Source organism: Hippopotamus amphibius, chromosome 2, assembly GCF_030028045.1.
Source record: "Hippopotamus amphibius kiboko isolate mHipAmp2 chromosome 2, mHipAmp2.hap2, whole genome shotgun sequence".
NCBI lineage: Eukaryota > Metazoa > Chordata > Mammalia > Artiodactyla > Hippopotamidae > Hippopotamus > Hippopotamus amphibius.
The window spans coordinates 77192759-77214429 of NC_080187.1; the positions used below are offsets into that span (position 1 = coordinate 77192759).

At 43.7% G+C, this 21671-nt stretch overlaps 1 protein-coding gene across 4 annotated transcripts in view; it reads left to right on the forward strand.

Annotated features, from left to right (window-relative positions):
- Positions 1-21671, forward strand: part of MOB3B (MOB kinase activator 3B) — a 193873-nt gene that overhangs the window by 55427 nt on the left and 116775 nt on the right. For all 4 annotated transcript variants that reach the window (XM_057724241.1, XM_057724238.1, XM_057724239.1 and 1 more), the window contains exon 2: positions 14237-14852. In XM_057724241.1, coding sequence (XP_057580224.1) covers positions 14435-14852 — 418 coding nt within the window. In that variant the 5' untranslated portion in view covers positions 14237-14434. The remainder of the gene's footprint in view (positions 1-14236; positions 14853-21671) is intronic.

The window sequence follows — 21671 nt, forward strand, 5'->3', positions numbered from 1 at the left end:
GCGCAGGCAGTTCTGAAATGTTGGAATTCATCAGAGTCAGTATGTGCACACGTGAGGGTGGGTCCCGAGGGTCTGCGTTTTAAACAAGCACCCCGGTGATCTTGGTCTTCCTTTCATTTCTGAGGTGCCCAGGAGGTCCAGGGAGAGCTGAATAGTCAGTGGACAGATGGTTCTGGGCAAGTAGGGGTCATATTTTCTTCTTCAGCAGTCACCCACCTGTACCAGAGTCCCCAGGGCTCACGAGGGAAAAAATGAAAGGGGAAAGAACACAGGGGAGGCAGTGCAAGGGAAGAGTGGAGAACACAAGAAACGCAAGACACAGCCATAAACATTTGTTGAGAAGCAGGGGTTCAAAATGAGCACAGTAAAGCGCGGGGCGGGGGCCGTATAGGGGTAGGGGAGTAAGAGGTACGAACTAGCGGGTGTGAAGTAAGCTGCAAGGACATGTGGTACAACATGGGGAATATAGCCAATATTTTGTTGTTATACGTGGAGTGTGTAAAATTGTGACTCACAGCATTGTACACCCGTAACATGGTAGTGTACGTCAGGTATACTTCATTAAAAATTTTTTAAAAAATTTAAAAAAAAGGATAAGCAGAAACAAAGCCAGATGAGGGAAGGAGCAGGAGAAGAGGCCAAGGCGTGGGCTGAGCCTTCACCCGAGTGGCCGCTTGGGTTTGAAGCTCGTCTTGATGAACCTGCAGGGGCTGCCAGATGGGTGGGCGGGCCCTCCCCGTAGATGGGCCGGGAGGTGGGGGCGAGGCATGAGGATAACCAGTGGCCCAGACTGTCTGATCCAGAGGAGCCGTTACAATTTCAGAGCTTTCGGAGCAAACGAGTGACAAGAGTCCCTTCTAACCGCGCGGTCAGGAGAGGCTGCTTGGAGGGGGTGGCACATGTACAGGCCTTGCAGGCTGGAGGCTGACTGCAGGTGGGCACACCCAGGAAGGGACTGGGGCAGGAATTTAGTCCCTGACAAGTGCAGTGGGCATGAGGGGTCAGGGGAGTAGTCTGACTGATCGAGCCACACCTGAAGGTCCTTCAGGGGCTGTTGAGTGTGGGTCAGCTTAAGACTGAGGGCCCCTTACCCTGCTTCAACTGCAGGAGAGAGAAGTTTTTTCTGTTTTTATGTAATTGGGTCCTGCACGAGACTTCATCTGGGGGAAAGAAGCCTATGTCGCTTAAAAAAAAAGACAATAACCACCAGGGGAATTTAAAAAACTACCTATGTAATACACGTGTATATATTATATATACATACACACACGTATATATACTATGTATACATAAAAACACATATATACACATGTGTGTGTGTATATATATATACAGTTCGTGTTGAAGTATAGAGTTATAGTGAACTTAGGGGCAGTTTTGAAGGGCAGCTAGGTGTCAGGTTTGGGTAAAATAACATTTAAGGGATTCGTGGCTTAGTGGAAAGAACACGGGCACCAAAGTTGAGGCTTTGTTTCAGCTCCAGTGTCTCTTAAGTGTGGGCCTAAGCTCACTTTTCTGGGCATTAGGTGTGTTTGTTTCTGTTTTTGTGTTTAGTACATTGAGATTGAATTAAGTGATTTTGTGGGGTTCTTCCTACGGTGAAACCCTCCCAGCAGCGATCTCACTCCCAGGCCTGCCCACCATATACATGGTATATGGGTGGTAGGATCATGGCTTGAGGAGAATGAGTTTAAGATATTGTGTAGGATGATCTAAGGAGACAGGTCAGGGGTCAGGATGCCTGCTGCCGCATCCTGCTGTGAAGGGCGGCAGACGGCGGACCCGGCAGAGGCAGCTGCGTGGGGATGGGCGCCAAAGTCACAGAAGTAGAGTTGGCGCTAAAGGAGGTGATGTGATGTGTTTTCTTCTTATATTAGAGAGAAATTTCCCAAGCTGCTCGCCCTCCTCTCTTCCTCATTATTTTTCCTTCGAGGTATATTTTTTACACTTATTTTTTAAACAAAGCACACAGGTTAGGGTTAGGGTTAGAGGCCTCTGTAGCACCATGCAAAGATGGTTACAGAGATCTACCATGAGTTTTGAAACATTCTTCTGAGTCTGGGCTTCCTTTCAAAGGAGCTGACTTTTCTTTAGATGCTGGAAAATGAAAACGTGGGCGCTGTTTAGATTGGCCTGGGGAACCATATGTCTAGTGCCTGCTGTTGATCTTTGCATGAAACATCTCTGGTTTCTGAAAAGGTTTCTTTTGTCGATCATCGTCTCATCATGATTCCGGGAGCGTGGCCCTTTCAGCTGCAGAAGGAACTGTTGTATCTGTGCAGCATTTGATTAGTAATCATTTAGATACGCCGTTCAACCACACAACTTTCTGCGTTCCTGTTTGCGCGGGGTCCTGTGTTAGGTCCTCATGCTGTGATGAAGTCTAGAGTGGAATCCCAGACCGACGAAGGGGCCAGGTGAGCACATAGATGCAGTGTAGTGTGAGGTTACCGCGTGAGTGTGAGAGAGAGGTGGGTACAAGATGCAGATGTCACAGGACAGAGATGGTACGCCATCCCTTCTTTTTTTCCTTCTTCTTTTCTCTACCTCTTTCCCTGTACTTTACCAGAGGTTGCAGTTAACCCAGAGAAACGCTTGAAGCCATGAGGCTGGGCAAGGGAGAGGCCTTATCTGGGTGGAGGTGTTTAAATTCCCCATGGAGAAGGCTGGCCATATCCTGTTCCTGGATGGTAGCCACCTTCAATGTGGTACTGTCAAGCCCCATACTCACTGAGTGCTGTGGGATGTTTAGGAACCCCTCACAGATGAGGGGTTCCTCTGTTAGCATTCTCCCTCTCCGTGCCTGTGGCTGTACAGTAACTGGGAGAGATACTCCCTGTGATGGGATGGTCTCTCTTGTCTGAGTCAGCCCTTGAGGAGACTATGCATGCCTGGTGTGCAGACACAGACCTTCTGCAGATGAATAATTTATGTCTTAAACAGGGCTGTCCTTGAATTGATGTTGTAGTGAAGCTCTACTGAAAAACAGCTAAGTTTGGGACTTCCCTGGCAGTCCAGTGGTTAAGACTTCTCCTTCCAGTGCAGGGGGTGTGGGTTCGATCCCTTGTCAGGGAGCTAAGATCTCACATGCCTCATGGCCAAAACCAAACATGTAAAACAGAAGCAATATTGTAACAAATTCAATATAGACTTTAAAAATGGTCCACAAAAAAAAAAAAGCAAGACAGCTAAGTTTGCATAGGCAAGCCTATGCAACCTGATGTTGGGATTTCCAGGAGGGCCCCCAGAACAAATAATACCACTTACCTCTACGTGACTTCTGCAGAAATTCATTGAAACAACAACAACAGATCAGCCTTGGGCTTCGCTGGTGGCACAGTGGGTAAGAATCCGCCTGCCAGTGCAGGGGACACGGGTTCGAGCCCAGGGCCAGGAAAATCCCACATGCCGCGGAGCAGCTAAGCCCATGCACCACAACTACTGAGCCTGTGCTCTAGAGCCCACGAGCCACAACTATTGAGCCTATGTGCCACAACTATTGAAGCCCGTGTGCCACCTAGAGCCTGTGCTCTGCAGCAAGAGAAGCCACCGCAATGAGAAGCCCATACACCGCAACAAAGAGTAGCCTCCGCTCACTGCAACTACAGAAATCCAGCACACAGCAATGAAGACCCAGTGCAGCCAATAAATAAATTAATAAACTTATTAAAAAAATAAAGCGACAGATCAGCCTTTTTGCTTATAGAAGCCAGACAGGAGAACATAGCTCTAGGTCTGTTAGCAAAATTTGTTTGCTAAATCTAAACCCTAGATTTACCCACCTTTTCTCATGCAGCGCTGGAGTCGGTGGGCTGCCTCCATTCAAAAAGTTGGGGAAGCAGCAGAGAGCACACTCCCTGAGGGCGGGCACCTCTCCGGAGGGAAAGCTGAGCCAGCTGAGCATGCCCCCTTGATTCTTCTCAAATTTACCAATTACATGACTTAGTGCCTCCACTTCCCCTGGGGTAACGTTGGTACAAGGACAGAGAAAAGCCAGTTGTGTCCTTAGGGGAAATTCTTCCTGATAAAAACCAGGAATGGGGAAATGGGGCTCTCCTTCAAACTTTCCAAGATTTTATACATTTTTGAAGGTCAGGTCTTATGGAGAAGATGTCAAAGAACAGGCCAGGTTGTGCTTGGGAACCCCTGTTGATCATAAGGCCACTTGAAACCTGATACTATGAGAAATCTGGGTTAATAAATATAACATTTGAAATTTGTCTGTCTTTCCTCACACTATCTCACTTATCCCCCAAAGCTGTGATATTGGTGTTAGTACCCTCATTTAACCAAAGAAGAAATTGAAGCACAAAGAGGTAGTTTTTAGCCCAGGACAGTAACTGCTTAAGGGGCAGAGTCTGGACTCAAGCCCATGTCTTTCTGGCTCTGTGCAGTCCTCCAGGTGGCCGCATCGTTTACGATTACTTGTTTGATTCGGTTTTATTTCAAGCCTCTTTTTTTAGTTGTTGTGGACACGTTCAAGATCGTAGAGAGGATAGCATCATTAATTATTTGTCTCAGTTTTATCTCAGCGTTATCCTCCTGTCCATCTGTATCACCTACTCGAATTGAAAAGCTCCGAGTAGATGTTTGTCTTTTCTCTCTTGAGAGTTTCTGGGGATGCAGCCTAAATCCTCCAAGGGGATCACTGATAACAGGAGTAAGTTTCTAATCAGTTGAGAAAGTTATTCTGTTATCAGCACACAGAGATCATAGCTGAGTTAAAACCTAAGGTGTTGTATTAAATGTAAAGCATTTAAAAATTTTAAATGAGAAACGTTTATATTCCATTCAAAAAAAATGTGTGAGAGATTAATGGGAGGGTGTGGGGCATATAATTTGCCCTGATATGTAAAAATTCATGAAATAATATTGCACTAGATTTTATTACACACAAGAAGACTGGAACTCCTTCGCAATGTTAAGCTGTGTTATTAATATTGGGGAATCTCGACTCATTATCGAATCACTTAGATTAATATTATTTCCTTTTTCCTGAGAATTAGAAGTCCACCAAATGAAGCAAGGAGGAAGTGTTTGATTTCTTTCTTTCATCCTATGCAGGGCTCCCATTGCCACCCTCCCCTTACTCATAAACACACATTTGCATCAAACTGAATCATTTGCCATTACTCATATCATTTCTTGGTATCATGTCAAAAGACATAGTTCCTTTCGTTACCAGTCACCGTGTCAGCAACGATATAATGATTTTCCATTGATGAAGTGCTTTCATAGGAGATGTCTCTTGTAATTCTCACAGTAACCTTCAGAGGGGAGCACCATTATTTTTAAAGAAAACAGAACTGAGGCTCGTAAAGTGTATCTTGTTCGAAGATCGAGCCATCAGAGTCATTGCCAGGACCTGACTCCAGACCACGAAGGTTCAAGAAATGTGTGTCACTGGGGGTGGCACATGACCGTGTACATAGGTCTAGGTCTGTATCTCTCCCATCCTCTTCCCTAACCCCCTTAGCTGTGCCCAAGAAGTTCCTCTGGTCTTTTTTGTGAACTACTTAACTGTCTGAAGAGGCAGTCTTAATTAGGGTTAAGAGTTTTGGAGTCAGCTTGGCTACCTACTGTTTCTATGACTTGGGACAAGTTTTAATCTCACTATACCTCAAGTTTCCCTAAGTATAAAATGGAGACAGTAATACCGAACTCATAATTTGCTATTTAAATAAATTGCAAAATGGATAAATGCTAGTTATTGTTACTAGTATGTAATTAGAATTAGGTTGAGTAGAATTTTAACCATTCTACGATCCTAACTGGCTGTTTGCTCTCTCAAGACCGTGACTGTCTATTAAAACTTGCATCATAATGTAATTCATGTCATCGTAAAGGAGGATGACAGCGAAAGCAGCAACCACGTTACTTGGTGCTGGCTCTGTTCCAAACATTTAACAGATACAGCCTCTGGAATTCCCACAGCAGCCCCACGGGTGATGTGCTCTTAGCTACTGGGCTATATTGCCTCCAGATTGTGCCTGCGGTTGGTGTCAGTGTTACCTATCCCATCAAGCTTAAAATAGTACACATTTGAACATTAGAAATGTATTTTCCAATTTCCAGTCTTCTAGCCCATTTTGTGTTCTCACCCTCTTCAAAATCTTTTGCAGTGGTTCCAGATGTCATGAATACATTTCCGTAGTGCCAGGGATAAAAATTTTCCAGACCCTGAGACTCAAATTTGCTTAGAATGGCTAAACGTAAGTTAGTCTGTTGATAGTGACAGGAACCAACTTCCTTGAATTTGAACGTTTTTCCTTTAAAGCAAGACTTCCCCCCCCCCAAAAAAAATAGTAAATTTAAAAAATTGTCATGTCCTGTCTCAAAGAGAAAGAAGGAAATGGTAATTGACAATGACCTTTATCCCAGTACCTGATGGAGGTTCGGAGTGACATCACACCAGCTGGTATACACCTGTGCTTTGAAAAGTAAAAATACATATTTTAATCTGCCTTAATTTTTTATTTCAGCTGTTAAATTGGCTCTATCTATAGTTACCCCCTCATCTTCCATTTCTCTACAGCCACCTGCCCAGGTATTATGGTCTCAAATCAAATGATTTTTTTTTCTAACCACAAAAATATTTTCTAGCTAGGCAAAAGATTTGGAAATAATAGAGAGCAAGTGGTTACTAACTTGGAGAAGGTTTTTTTTTTTTCTTTTAAAAGTTAGTAAAGGGCTTCCTAGGTGGCGCAGTGGTTAAGAGTCCGCCTGCCAATGCAGAGGTCACGGGTTCGATCCTAGCTCTAGGAAGATTCCACATGCTGCGGAGCAACTAAGCCCGTGTGCCAAAAAAAAAAAAAAAAAAAAGTTATTAAAATAATTAGGATGCCTTTCATAAATATTAGATGAGCATTTATCTTACAATAATTTTACTTTCACTATTTATTTTTAAAACTATGGTAAGACTGAATCAACTCTTTGTAATGTGGAACCAAAGATTTGCCATCTCCTTCATTACTGGGAATCTAAGCTGGTCTCTGCTGGGCTCAGAAAGGCCTTTATTTAAGAGAACTTTATTCTCATTAAGAAAATTTGTTTTTAAAAGTCTGCCTTTTCTTCAGCACAGTGTGAGTATATGGTAAATTAAACCACACCAAATAAATCCCACCCTTTTCTATCCTTCCACTCTTTTCACTCTTTCTTACCACCAAGTGTCCTCTTCTGAATGGTGGTGTTTCTGAGTCTGTGTAATGGCAAATCCTTATGGGTCTCTGCTGCAAACACCTGTGCATTGATCAGTCACTGCTGTTGCTGCCACTGCAGGATACGAGCTTGCATGTGGTGTTTTCATCTTTGGAATATTTACTCCTATTTTTAATGCTAGACTGTCCACACTGGTGACTAAAATATGCAAATGAAACAATAAGACTGCAACTTGAATGGATATTGAAGAGCTAGAAATTGATGGGGAGTGATGGTCATGCAACAGAGTTCTCTGGGACTGCACCTGTTTGTACTGATTTCATCTGTGTTCAGAAATAACCTGGGCATTTTAAAGCTCTGAAATCATACATACCTTTGAAGATTAAAATGAGGCAGTACTGTTTCTTCCAACTAGTCTAAAATGCAACAATATGGCGGCTCAAAGTTGAAGAAGTAGGTTAGTTGGTCCAAAAAGACCCAAGCAAACAAAAAACCAAAAAACAAGACAGCTTCTCAGACAGGAATTGCTCCAATTTTGGGATTCTTTTGTGAGCAAAGATAGCACCTAATGACTAGGCAGGAGTAAAACACTACGTAAAGGTTGATAGAGTGACATTTTTAGACACAATCCTTTTATTGGAGGCTGAGAAGCTTAGATGATGTTGAATTTATTCACACACACACTCCTCTAAAATAAAAGCCTAATCTATTTTTATTCAATATTTGGGGTGTGAGAGGAGGGTTCCATGGACTCTTCTAGCCATAAAGAGAAAAATACAGTGGGAAGATAAGAAATCAGGTGAGTCATTCTTTAATTCTGAAGAGCTGTAATTTTAGGTAACACACAGAAAAGGAGCAGCCCATTTGAGAGAGAAGTTGGACAGATGTTTTGACCTTTCAGGAGGGGATGCCTCAGAACAGCCCAGCAGTTGGTAATATCTGACCTCAGTGAGTTGGCAGTGAACTTACAGGTTGAGTAGAGTTCCCAGATAATGAAAGATAGGAGGTCCAATTTGGTTTCACTTTTGTTGTTTCATTTTGATGCAAAGGGTTCTTCATTCACTGTCATTTATTCATTCATTCAGCAAACATTCAGTGAAACCAGCTCTGCTTCAGGCACCATCCTATCTCCTGGGGCCCTAGCAATGAAGATGGCACGGAAACTCCCTCATGTGGGGTCTTTCTGGGGGCCCCATTCTCCTTATGGCCTTCCTGTAGTGAATTGCCCTGCCAGCTGGTCCTTCCAGGAGGAGTGCTTCACCCCACAGAGGAGACATTAAACTTCCTTCCCCTGACTAATATCACCGTGGCCCCTCTACTTTCTGTCCTGCCTGCACTTCTGTACCTCGAACATCTCTAGAGGTGGTCACAACGAAAGAGGATGCATCTCTCAGGAGTGGATAGGAGAGCTGTTTCATTTCTTCCTTATCCTTGGCAAGGACTCTGATTTTTCAACTAATAAGTCAGAAGACATCAATAGGAAAAGAAAAATAAGAACTTTGCTTGCCAGTGTTGCTTAGTTACCTTGTCAACATTCCCTTGCAGCCCAGCTGAATGCTCTCTGCATATTTTTATAGTGCACATGTCTTATTGCTATAATTGATCTATTTAGTGGAAGAGATGGAGAACACATGGCGCTCCTGTCAATTTTATGCTGTTTATTTGCATTTCCATCTTTCTCTTCATTGTCTTCTTCATTCCTGACCTGAGTAATACTGTGAAGGAATCCCATCACCATCCACGTTGGGGCATTTAACTTTGTAGCTAAAAAAGCAGAAGCCAATGAACTGACCTCAAAACTAGACAGCAAGTGGTGGACTTTTCAAAGACAGGGTCCAAGTTTTAATTAGCTTTGTGTCCTTGGTGCCTAGCCCTTTAGGAAAGGTTTATTGGTTGAATGAGCAATTGGCTTCAAACATTTCTTAAGAACCAGCATTGTAGTGGGTGTTATTCATAACAGAATTTGCTATAGTTTTTAGCCACGAGGCAAAACTGGTGACTTGTTCTTTTCTTTCTGGAGTCTGGACAAAGACAGAGAATAACGACTGTTTCGTTTCTAGTGCCACATTTTATTTAGCCAAAGCAGCTTTTGTGTCAGGCTGCCGGAGCGGTAGCAGCGGCCACAGGCCATCTGGCATTCATGACAAGGTATTCGCTGGGAACCTCCTGGGTTCTGGGGCTGTGCTCTCCACATCAACCCAGATCAAAAGACCTGGTCATTGTCACCATCTGTCAAGGCACTTGTATTCAAAACACTGAGTCTCTCCTCATTCTTTTTTGCAAACACACACACACACACACACACACACACGCTCGGCTGATAACTAGGTTTATGAAGCAAACTGTTGACAAAACAACAAATGGAAGTTCATTCAGCCATGCCCTTTCTCAGCCAGTTGGGCAGAGCACTAACCCAGTACTCCTCAGAGCATAATCTTCTGAGATTTTGTTGAAATTCAGGCTTAGATCTACCAGGTATGGGGAGAGGCCTGAGAGTCTGCATTTCTAGCAAGCTCTCTTAGTTAGACCAGGCCTTGATACTTAAAGTGTCATCCGCGGGCCAATAGATTTGGCATCACCCGGGAACTTGTTAGAAATGCAGACTCTTAGGTGCCATCCCAGACCTACTGGACCAGAACCTGTATTTTAAGAGGATCCCACATTCACGTTTCAGATGCACTGCTCTAACCATTTAATAAGCCTACAGTGTCAATTATGGGCAAGGGTCCTGATGGGGCTCTGGATTGAAAGTAAGGTTAGACGGATTTCTTGTTGCCTTTTTACTTCAAAACTTTTTTGGTTCCCTGCCTCAGTAGCACATCTGACATTCAGATAAAGACACGGACAGATGCCTCTTTGTTCACTCCTTCAGGGGCATGATGAATTTGTTTTTATCCATCCTTGAGTGCCATTGTCTTTAAACATGGGGGCCAATGGCCAACCTATCCCTGCTCCAGAAAACTTTATTCTAGACAAAAAAGTTTGACTGGAAGAGAGATCCTCATGTCGGAGCATGTCAGAATGATGAACACATGTGGAATAGCACTAGGGATCAGAGTTTCTGTTTCTTCATTTGTAAAATGGAGATAATAACACCACCTGTTCTAGCTTCCTTTAATTAATTTAAAATTTTTGGCTGTGTTGGGTCTTCATTGCTACTAGGGCTTTCTCTAGTTGTGGCTGGTGGGGCCTACTCTTCCTTGCAGTGCTCGGGCTTCTTGTGGTGGCTTCTCTTGTTGCGGAGCACGGGCTCTAGGCACCTGGGCTTCAGTAGTTGCAGCACGCCGGCTCAGTAGTTGTGGCACATGGGCTTAGTTGCTCTGTGGCATGGGGGAATCTTCCCAGACCAGGGATTGAACTCTTGTCCATTGCATTGGCAGGTGGATTCTTAACCACTGCGCCACCAGGAACATCTCTTAGCTTCCTTTATAGTCTTATTGTGAGGAGCTTGGAAATCTACCTATAAAGGGGCTTTGAAAACAAAGATGTTCATGAGATTTAACAACAACTTTAGTGAGAAATAAATCATATATTTCAGTACCAGATAGGTCTGAATTCAAAATTTAGCCTTACCATCTAATAATTTTGTGATTTCTGCAAAATTATTTCAGACAGTTGAGCCTCCATTCCTTTTTATATAAAACAGTCATAAAACCATCCATCATGCAGGGTTGTAGTGAGGATTAAAATGTTAATAATATTTGTAAAAATCTGGTACACAGTAGAGTTTAATAAACAGTAGCCAAGAGCAGTACATTAAGGGACTTGGTTGAGAAATAATCCTCCAAAGATGATTTTTCCCTCAGGTAAGCCTGTTACATTGGGGCAAGAAGAAAGAGTGACTTTAAAGCTGGTTAAAGGTTTGAATAAATTCCCATCCATTTCAAGAGATTGCTATCTTGAAGTTTGTTTTCTAAGTATCTCTGGAAGAAAAATTCTCAAACCTCAAACAAGGTGTTTTTAATTTAAATATTAGTGAGTACCAGCCACTGGAGGGCTTTGTGATTAGGAGGATTTGCTATGATTATTCTGTCTCATTCACACGCTCTCAACAGAGGTGCCAGAGGGACTTGATGGTGTCCACGAGAGCCTGGCACTGGTGCGGAGGAAGGTTTCCATGTTGGTGTCTGTGAACCCAGACACTCCAGGCCTAGGGGAAACAGCAGAGTTAGTGATAAGCGTGGTTGTGTAAGGTGATGAAAGAAGGTTGCTCTGAGGACCGTGGGAATCCGTGGTACCCTCATTATCAGAAAGCAGAACAGCAAGTCTTATTTACTGGAGACATGAGCGGGCAGCTGTTGAGTTGTTGCTGCTTTACTGTCAGCAATTAAGCATTTGCGATACAGAGGGACTATTGTCTATTTTAAGAGAAAATAAAAGTCCTCATCCTCCTTCCTTTATCTTCCCAACCTCTAGCTTGTATTTTTATTTTGGAAATGCTCTTTGAAGGCACGCAGTTTTCTTAAGTCTCTTTTCAGGCAGATTAAGCCTTTGGAAAGGTATTCTTTTGAAGAAGAGATTGCCCCTTTCTTTCCCTAGAGTTTGCTGAGTTTGTGCAGTGATACCCTTCCTGGTGATCTTCTGAAGTACCCAGGAATGTGATTTCACAGATAGCCAAAGGCAGGGTGTCACGTGACCGTGACCTGCTTTGTGGGGGGCATGTACACTCAAGGCCAGGTGAGGAGGGAAAAGAACACCTCACTGATACATGGCCTTGCAGTGAAAACCCAATAGGAAGAGGGTGGGGTTAAGAGGGAGGGAGTGAGCAGACGGAGGCGGCAGGCAGTAGCCAGAAGAGGCATTCAGCGGAATGATCCGCAGTTCTGAGTGAAGAGCCGTCTGTGAGAGAGAATTGGGATGTGTTTGGTTTTGGTTTTGTTTTGCCTGAATAACTTAAGGTTGAATGCATCACCAAGCTGGGTTTGAGTGTGGCAGAGCAGAACCCCTTCTCGGCAGGGAGCCAGCGGCTCAGGGGATCGTGCTTCAAGCCCATTTTAACTGATGCCATGATGGGCTCTTCCACCTCTGGCCACAGCTGTTGGCTTATTTTGCTAGAGTTGGACCCGTGACTACATCAGGGATCTCCTCTCTGTTTCCAGACCACAGGGCATCGTCTTCCCTTCCAGCCAATCTACACTCATGGTCTTTGGGGAATATGCGGATGAAAGCTCTGGGTAAAGGGGTTTCATGAACCAGCAGGAAAGACACGTTGAAGAGCATCACTTTTTAGACTGTAAGGCTACGTGGAAAGAGCATTTGCTAGGAATCAGAAACTGAATTTCAATCCTAACCACGTCCTTACTCGCTATAGACCTTGTCCAGCCAGTAATTTTATCTCTTGAAGACCCATGGATAAGGGTACCTACTACAAATCTACTATACCTACTCTAAATCTACTACAAACCACACCAGAATTTTGAAGGGGTCAAATGAGGGGATGGAGAAGAGAACGTTGAAGATTTCAAAGCTGCACTGTCCCATATGGTAGCCACTAGCAGCATGTGGCTTTTTGGATTATTATTTATTTAATTAAATCAGTTAATTGTTTAATTAATTAAAATTAAATAAAATGAAAAATTCAGTTTCTCAGTCACACTAGCCACCTTTTAAGTGGTCAGTAGCCACATGTGGCTGGTGGGTACTGTATTGGACAATGAAGATATAGAACATTTGCTTTATCACAGAAAGTTTTATTGGACAGCTCTGCCTCAAAGCACTGTCTAGGGTGTGGTAGTAAAGATGTAAAGGGTAGTATGCTGTAGGGGTGATAAATGCTGTCATAGTTAGGGGTTCTTAGAAGGAAACAACCCACTCAAGTTACCTGGAGTAAAACGAGATATTTGATTAAATCAAGAAAACTGTATGTGTCCCAAGGGTTGGAAACGCAGCTAGGCTTCAAAAGAAATTGGAACAAGTTCCTAGAAGACTATCAAGAACAAAAGAAGCTACTCTCCCCACTCTCTCTCTCTTTTTCTCTTGTCTTCTTCTCCCTGCGACCACTCGTGTCTCTGTTTCTCTGTCTGTGGCTTCTTCCTTCCCCTCCACCTCCTTCTTCACTTCTTCTTCTTCTTCTCAACCCCTCCTCCCTCCTCCCTCCCATCTTTACAGACCAGCTTTTTCAGCTGTACTACACATGGTCCAAATAGGACTCAAGTGGACCCAATTTTTAAAAAATTTATATTCTTGAAGTATCATTGATTTACAATGTTGTGTTAGTTTCCTGTGTTTGCATTTAGTCCCAAACTCCCAATCCCATTCCTCCTCTGCCTTGGCAACCACAAGTCTATTCTCTATGTCTGTGAGTCTGTTTCTGTTTTGGAAATAAGTTCATTTGTGTCATATTTTAGATTCCACGTATATGGTATTTGTCTTTCTCTGTCTGACTTACTTCAGTTAGTATGATAAACTCCAGGTCCACCCATGTTGCTGCAAATGGTATTATTTCATTCGTTTTTATAGCTGAATACTATTCTGTCGTATATATGTCCCACATCTTCTTTATCCATTCATCTGTTAATGGACATTTAGGTTGTTTCCATGTCTCCATGTTTTGGCTGTTGTAAAGAGTGTCAAGAAAACCCAGTTTTCATCACTCCTCAGGGATAGTGCCTAGCAAAGACTGGATCCTGATTCCAAATTCCCAGGGAAGCCAGCTTGGTGTGATAGCCACCCCTGCTCCAAGCAGCTGTATCCAGGAGGATGGGGGTAGTGTCCTCATGCTTCCTCAGTGGGGCCAGTGGGGGGTGGAGCAGATGCTCTAGAAAGGTGTCAGTGACTAACAGGGTCATCCTTAGCACCTTGGAGCGGTCCACTGAACTATCATCACATAGGGAAAAGTTGCCAGAGATTTGATCAAGGCCATGAAGAAGAAGGGTGTGATACCTTTTCTCCTTTGGTTATTTGGTTATATGATTTGATCACCAATACAGATTCTCAGGGGTTTGGCTTAACTTCCACGTCCTTACACCTGGATGGAAGTAGGCACAGCCAGAAACAAGGTGGAAATCGGGTCTAAGCCTTTGTCATTTCTAAAATGCAGATGGGACACTAATGAGACCCTCTTCTCTCCTGCCTTTAGGAAGAAACATGAGGTTCCCCTGGAAATGATTCAAGAGGAAGATGGAAGGGGCTGTCTAAAAGAGATTGAAAGCTACAGACCGCAAGACTGGGGCCAGAGGGCTGGCAGTGGAAAACCCTGTTGGGTTGTGATCTCTCACTGAAAAGTCCCAGTTGCCTTTTTGCTTCCTGCAGAAGGAAGGAAGAGAAGGAGAAGACCATGTCCATAGCCTTGAAGCAGGTGTTCAACAAGGACAAGACTTTCCGACCAAAGAGGAAATTTGAACCCGGCACGCAGAGGTTCGAACTCCACAAACGGGCTCAGGCATCCCTCAACTCAGGTGTGGATCTGAGGGCAGCCGTGCAGCTGCCGAGCGGGGAGGACCAGAACGACTGGGTGGCGGTGCACGTGGTGGACTTCTTCAATCGGATCAACCTCATCTACGGTACCATCTGTGAGTTCTGCACTGAGCGGACCTGCCCTGTGATGTCAGGGGGCCCCAAATATGAGTATCGGTGGCAGGATGACCTCAAGTACAAGAAGCCGACCGCGCTGCCAGCCCCCCAGTACATGAACCTTCTCATGGATTGGATCGAGGTTCAGATCAACAACGAGGACATATTTCCAACATGTGTGGGTAAGTCCATGACCAGCTTCCTGGTTATTCTGTCACATCCCACCCAAGCTTGGAAAGTTTGCAGAGGCTTCTTCCGGGACTGCCTCTGAATGCTGGGTAGCACCCATATCACTGTTTCCCTAAATTCCATCACTCACATATCTGCAATTTTTTTTTTCCGTATCTAAGGACCTTATTGAAGAAAAATCATTTGTGGACCTCACAATTATTTTGTGGACCTAAATAGTGGGAAACACTGGCTTGATGAAAAATTAGATTTGATCTTATTGGCTTCCTTAGGATTAGACTCCAAACACACACAGAGTTTCCTCGTAAGATTTTTAATTTGGAGCTAATTAACGAGTTAGTTATATTAACTCTGGTGCGATTATTGGTACTCATCTCTCAGGGTAAGAAATCCCAGTGTGAGAATCCATGGATATGTTTGGGAATCAGACAAACAGGAGTTGGCATTATGGAGAAATGAGATCCTGGCAGTCTCTTCTTCCTCTCCTGATCGTAGGTATTCGTTTCAGTCGGTACTATTAACTCTGGACCCTTGTGTAGCTGCTAGACCAACCCGGACACCTGAAACGCAAATGCTTTTGTTTGCTTTGTGCTCTGAGCCATAAACTCTTCAAGGGGAAAGACCAGACCTTTCCTATCTCTTGTATTTCTTTATGCTGCTGATCATTGGATCTGGCTGCCTGGCAGGTTGAATTTAGAATTCAGTTTTTAGGGCCTTAGGTTCAGTAGGGATGAACACTCTTCTCTTCCCACTGTTGTACCTGTGATGCCTGGCACGGTGCCCTGGAACCTTTTAGGCACTCAGGAACTATTTGTGGAATGGCTGAAAAAAATACTTATGCTGCTGGAGAATACTGTTGAAAAGCTCTGAGATAGTTGGGGTATTAAAAAAAAAAAAGCATTCCAAACACATTGCTGAAATCACCTCTAGATGGGGCGTGTGTGTCCCCATGTGGCATATGGAAAGTTGAAGTGGGGTGTATGGAAGTAATTACATTTATACCAGGAAAAAAATGTATATAAATTGATTAGAGCAGTATGTCCATCCTGAAATATTCAGCACACAAACCAATTTGCTCAGAATCCTCATGTTGCCTTGACTTGTCCAGTTTCCTCGTGTGCTTTCTCTCTGCTGTCCCTTGTTAGGGCAGGAGGTGGGGTGTGTGGTAGCACAGCCTCCGTTGTTTGGCTCACTAGCATAGGAGAAAGAAGGCAGGTTTCAGAAACTCCCCTGGCTGTATAATTGGCCCCCTCAAGGAGCAGGAATGTCCTAGGTTCTTGTCTTTTTGTGTTTTCATTGACTGTCAGAGGCTTCTTTTGGAGCTGGGAGGAATTTTGTCTTTTCCAAAAGCATTACAAGCAATTGCCAATGCTCTGTGCAGAACATATGACAGCAATAAAGGTAAATAAACGTGGGCAAGGATCCCTTCTGATTGTCCTTCCTCTTCTGTTTCTGTTCTTTGATGCTTTGAACTCTGGGCACTTCTGCTCCCTCTGACAGCTGTGGTTACCACATAGAGTTGCTGACCAGAAATAACATCACCGTCTGGTATATTACTTAAGAGTGGGGAAGCTTCTGGCGGTCTCCCTGGAAAATAGAGTGTCATAGGTGATTTTAGACTTTTCTTGGAGGAAATCACTGGATACTGCCAGATCCTCCAGAGTAATTGACTTTGCTTTCTTTTTCTAGATGGTTTCCTTAGCCATTCAGTGTGCTTGGGGAACACTCACCTGATCAGAATCCTCTAATTCAGCTCTTCCCAATCTGGACCTCACATTTCAAAAGTGTTCTGAGAGGTCTTAATAAGTGCACTGTGATTTTTTTTTTTCCCCTGTGGAAAAAATGTTTGGAAAATGCTGAGTGAAATTGATTTCTTTACTGCAGGACTTCAAGTACACTAATGTGCATTATAAATCTCCAGGCAAGGAATGTGTTAGTATGTAGTGTATCCTACTTTGAACCTGGTACCTTTTTTTTTTTCAAATGGAACACTATTAGCATCTTTCGGGAAATGTTTGTAAGTTAGAGTTGTCAAACTTTCCTTTGTATCAGAATTACTTGGGCCTTCTTTTCAAAATGCAAATTTCTTGGGCCTCTCCCTCAACAGCTAAATCAGCATCTCTCAGGTGAGGCCTAAGAATCTGTACTCTTAGTAGCTCCTCCCACTCCTCTTGTTTACCCAGAATGCTTTTCATCCCCCCAGGAACCCTTTGTTTCTTAACCCCGCTGGTTTTATCCATGTTATTCTCCCCTTTGGAATCACTTGCCTTCTCTGTCTAGTGAATTCGTATGCATCCTTTATCATCTCGGACTTCCCTTGCAGTCCAATGCAGGGGGTGCGAGTTCAATCCCTGGTCAGGGAACTATGATTAAGATCCCACATGCTGTGTGGTGCGGCCACAAAATTAAAAAAAAAAAAAAAAGGAACGTTATACCATCTTTTCTGTGAAGACTGTCATCTTTTAGAATACAAGCCCCTTCAAGTTATGGAATATGTCTTATTCATTTGAACATCCCAGCACTAAGTCCAGTCCTGGTGCCTTATAAGTTGTTGGATGGATGGATGGATGGATGAATGGATGGGTGGATGGATGGAAAAATAATGTTTATAAAGTTCTAGCATGTATACGGTGCTGGTGATCAAAGTGAAGTTAAACATATGTCTCTGAATCCCTTTATCATCATTCCTGGGTATTTCCCACACCTTGCCTTGCACCGGGTTTAATTTTCTCTGTTTAACTTTTCCAAGGTTAAAATCTTAGGGGTCAGTAAAAGCTACCACCATCCACCATCACCCTGAGGGTCTTCATTAGTCTCCTGGTCACCTCTGCCATGTGTCCTCAGACGATATTGTTGCTGTCTTTGCAAGAACTTATCTTTTAGGAGCTGCTTTCTCTATGAGAATTCGTTTCCTCCTCTTCTTCCTCGCCCTGATTCCAGCCCGCTTTCCTTCTTTTTGATCTTGGTGCTGCCATGAGTCATTATCACGGAAGTGATCAAGATGTCTGTCAGGATAAAGCAAAAGAGGAATTTCCAGCCAACAGCAGACTCTGGGTGGATGAGAAATTTGGGAGTTCTGCTTAGCATTACGGCTTTGAATCCTGGGCATATTTCTGTCTTCTTGCCTGCGAATTGGGAGGGGTTGAAACTTCCCCTCCTCTCCACTGTGATCCAAGGAACTAGAACCGGAAAATACAGACAGATGTGAAGCCTTCGCCCTGAGTTAGGTATTAGAGGATGTAAACAGCTGTGGATCTCTACCATGGAAACATGGAGGAAAGAAAAGCTTTCATCTGTTTCTGGATTCTGGTTTAACTAGGATACCCGGGCAATTTCAGAAGTCCAGCCTTCTCAGTTGGGAGAATACCAAACAGATGTGGCTCCTTCGTGAACCAGTCTCCTCCACTCTCCCTTGATCCTCCCCAGCTTCCTTTGTTAAAAAGCCAACAGATGTTCCCACAAAAGCTCCTGCGACAGCAGTAACTTCGGAAGCAAGGGCCACCTCCTCTTCGATTGTATCTCTTTAACCACTTTTAGAGGTAACGGTGGAAAAATAGAAAGCCACAGCCACCCACTTTTTAAAATTCCATTGCCTGCTAATTACAATAAGTTTTACGTTCTAGCCCCCAGCTTCCCTGTTTTTTCTGTTATGTAATAGGACTTAAATCTCAGATCTGACACTCAGAAAAAAAGGGAGTAGAAAACTTAGCGCTCCTCCAACTCATGTTTTTAAAAAGTCTTTGAGCAGGAGGAATAAGAACATTTAAAAAATAATGACATGATCTCACCTACCTCTGTGGTTTTAGAATAAATGGGTGTCAGGGAAGGGGAGAGCAAGGAAAGGACGGGAGAGAAGCCAGGGAGGGAACTCACATGTATTGAGCTTGCTAAGTGCCAGGCACTATACTTGCCGTGGTTAATCTTGCTTAATTCTTATATTAACTGAAGGAATTAAATATGCCATTTTACCAGTGAGGAAGCTGACATTTAAACAAGCTGAGGGGCCTTCCCAAGGTTGTACAGCTAATCAGTCATTTAGAAGTCAGGGTTCGAGCTCAAGAGTGTCTGGCCAAAAATCTATGCCCTTGTCACCCACTACCGTTTATAGCATGAATCATTATTCTGCAGATTTCCTTCTCAATCATGGTTTGAGGAGGTGGTCTCGAATGGGACAAAATTCAGAAAAGCTGATTTTTGGTATAAATTTTAAAGAAATGATTATTTTCTTTGTTTCTGTTTTATTTTCTTTTTGTTTGCTCCTACTTTAAAAAATCACCCCCGTAATGCCTGAGGAGTGTGTCTAGGCACTGTAACTGTTCCCATGTTCCCAGACTGAGCAGAGGATGACAGCCTTAGGAAGATGCTTCGTGGGCCCATGACTACCCATTACAGCCATTCCGTCATTCATTCATTCAATAAATGTTTGTCGAGCACCTGCTCAGAAGCAGATCCTATTTTAGGCACCACGAAGGAGCAAAGCAGATAGAGTTCCTGTCCTTGAGCAGTTTCCATAATGTCCAGAATGTCTGGTTGTTCCAAATGACTCTGTACATTTTTCTAAAATGAGTACTTTGTTCAATGGTCAAGTGCATTGTGGAAATAGTTCCATCCCTTTGGCAACCTCTCTCATAAGACTACAGCTGAGTTTCATCCTCTCTCAAAATATTGTGGCAGGAAACACAAGGCTATAAAAATGTCCATAGAGATGAGCTCTTCAGACGTGGGACGTCGGAGAGCTGAGTTTATAATTAGCCTTTACATTTTAACTTCTTACTTTCTGTTATCTCCCTCGTGGTTTTTTATTTTCATATAAATCTATGTAACACTGGTAAGACAGCATGTATATCAACAAAACATATTTACAGTATGGTAGGACCAGCACTGGGCTTGTACACAGAGACGAGCTCTGCCATTACAAGCTGCTATGTGACATTGGTAAACACATAACCTCTGAGCTTACATTTCTCTGTAAAGATTTTGATCTCACAGGGCTGTTGTAAAGATTAAATGAGGCAGTGTGAGTTAAAACACCCAGCCCAGAGCCATAAGTCCCTGTAAGAGGTGCTAAGAAACAAATGTGTCAGCTGCCCCACTCTCCGCACGTGTTTCTGCATAACTGTCAACCAAAGCTCTTGGAGCCCACTAGATGACTTCTGAATGGTATCCCCAGAAAAAAACCAAGACACGTTGTAAGAGACTCAACATGATTTTTAAAAAATCATTGCTGAATTGCTCTGCGATGATGGTCAGAAATACCTTCAAAGACTCTGGGAAATTTCAGTGTTTCTCTAGGAGCTGGACCAACTCCTGGCATCAGAGATGAGCACTTAGTTCTTTAGAGAGAAAGCTGCTAGGAAGGATCGTCTCAGTTGGTTTTCAGAAGACTGAGTACTGAACCTGCCCATGTCCAGTGTCAGTCCAGCAAACCTAAGCAGAGGCTGGGTGTGGGTTAGCTGGGGAAGAGGGGACATAGCTTGCTAGTCACATCTGGGACAAGCCATTCATTAAAGTCAATGTTGAATGAGCTGCCCTGAATTAGATCTTTCAAGAAGATGGGGAAAGGGTTCTCAGTGCCAGGAGTGAAACGTCCAAGATAGCCTTGTGAACTGGCAAGTTTTTCCAAGACTTTGGAAACGTATTTTGCCTTTGGGATGTGATAAACTGTTTGGCTCCCTTCCCTACTCATTGGGAAGGCATCATAATAAAGCTGCAGTTTTCTGAATACATACTACCCTCCCCACTTTGCCTGCATCATATTGTTTAATCTGTAAAACAACCCCATAAGGCGGGTATTATGAGGTCCATTTCACAGATGAAAAAGATTAAGTAACTTGCCCAGGGTCACACAGGTAGAGCTAGGATTCAGACCCAAGGTAGCCCAACTCTACAGCCCACGTTCTCTGTGATGTTCTTACCCCAGAATCAACATCACCCTTGATTTACCCCTGCCGGTTGCACCACATGTTAAATCCTTTCTAGGAAATGCACGAAGATAAGCCCACCATTCACAGGGAAGAACGTGAAAACAGAGCCCTGCATCCGATGCAAATTGTGCTGGGTCCTTATTGATGGGAACTCTTAAAAGTTCTGCTCCTGATAAGAACTTGCCATCTCTAGATTCTATACCCTAGTTTATTCAGAAACCATGCAGAGACAGCTGAATCCACTCTTCCTCACCGCCACTGGCTGTCGGCGAATTGATGGTCTTTTGTGGATGGACACAGTTCCCTATTTCCACCTTGTTAGCCTAATACTGCAGTGACTTGGTGGCTGAATTACTGAGAACAGTGGCAAATAACCACCCCCACTCAGCAAATCCCAAGAGATACCTCTGGAAAATAGTGAGGGTCACCAGTGTGCCAAGAAGCAGTGGGGGAAAAGGGATGGAGAGGGGAGCCCAGAGGGCCTGGAGACTGCCCTGTACGTTAAGGCTAATTACCGGCTGTCCCCACCTGCACTGAGTTCTCTGTTACCCATGCTATGTAATTTTAATGAGCTATATCTCAAATGACACGTCGTTACATCTCAGCATCAGCTGGGAAGGGAACGGAGCTATATGATACTCAGTGGAAAACAGATGAAAAGCAAAGGCTGTAATGGGGGTATCTGCTGCTTTGACGCGGTTGGTGGTTGTAGACACGGTGCCCTTCCTTAGTCAACGAAGGCTGCCTTGTGGGGTCCAGTGCTGAGTGGAGAGGCGGGCCAGCTCAGCACTAAGCCTTAAGGGATGTTCAAATGTATCTGGCAATGCAACAGGATGGAGAAAACAAGTGAACCAGAACTCTTGCCCAGAAACAGAGATGGAGTTGGAA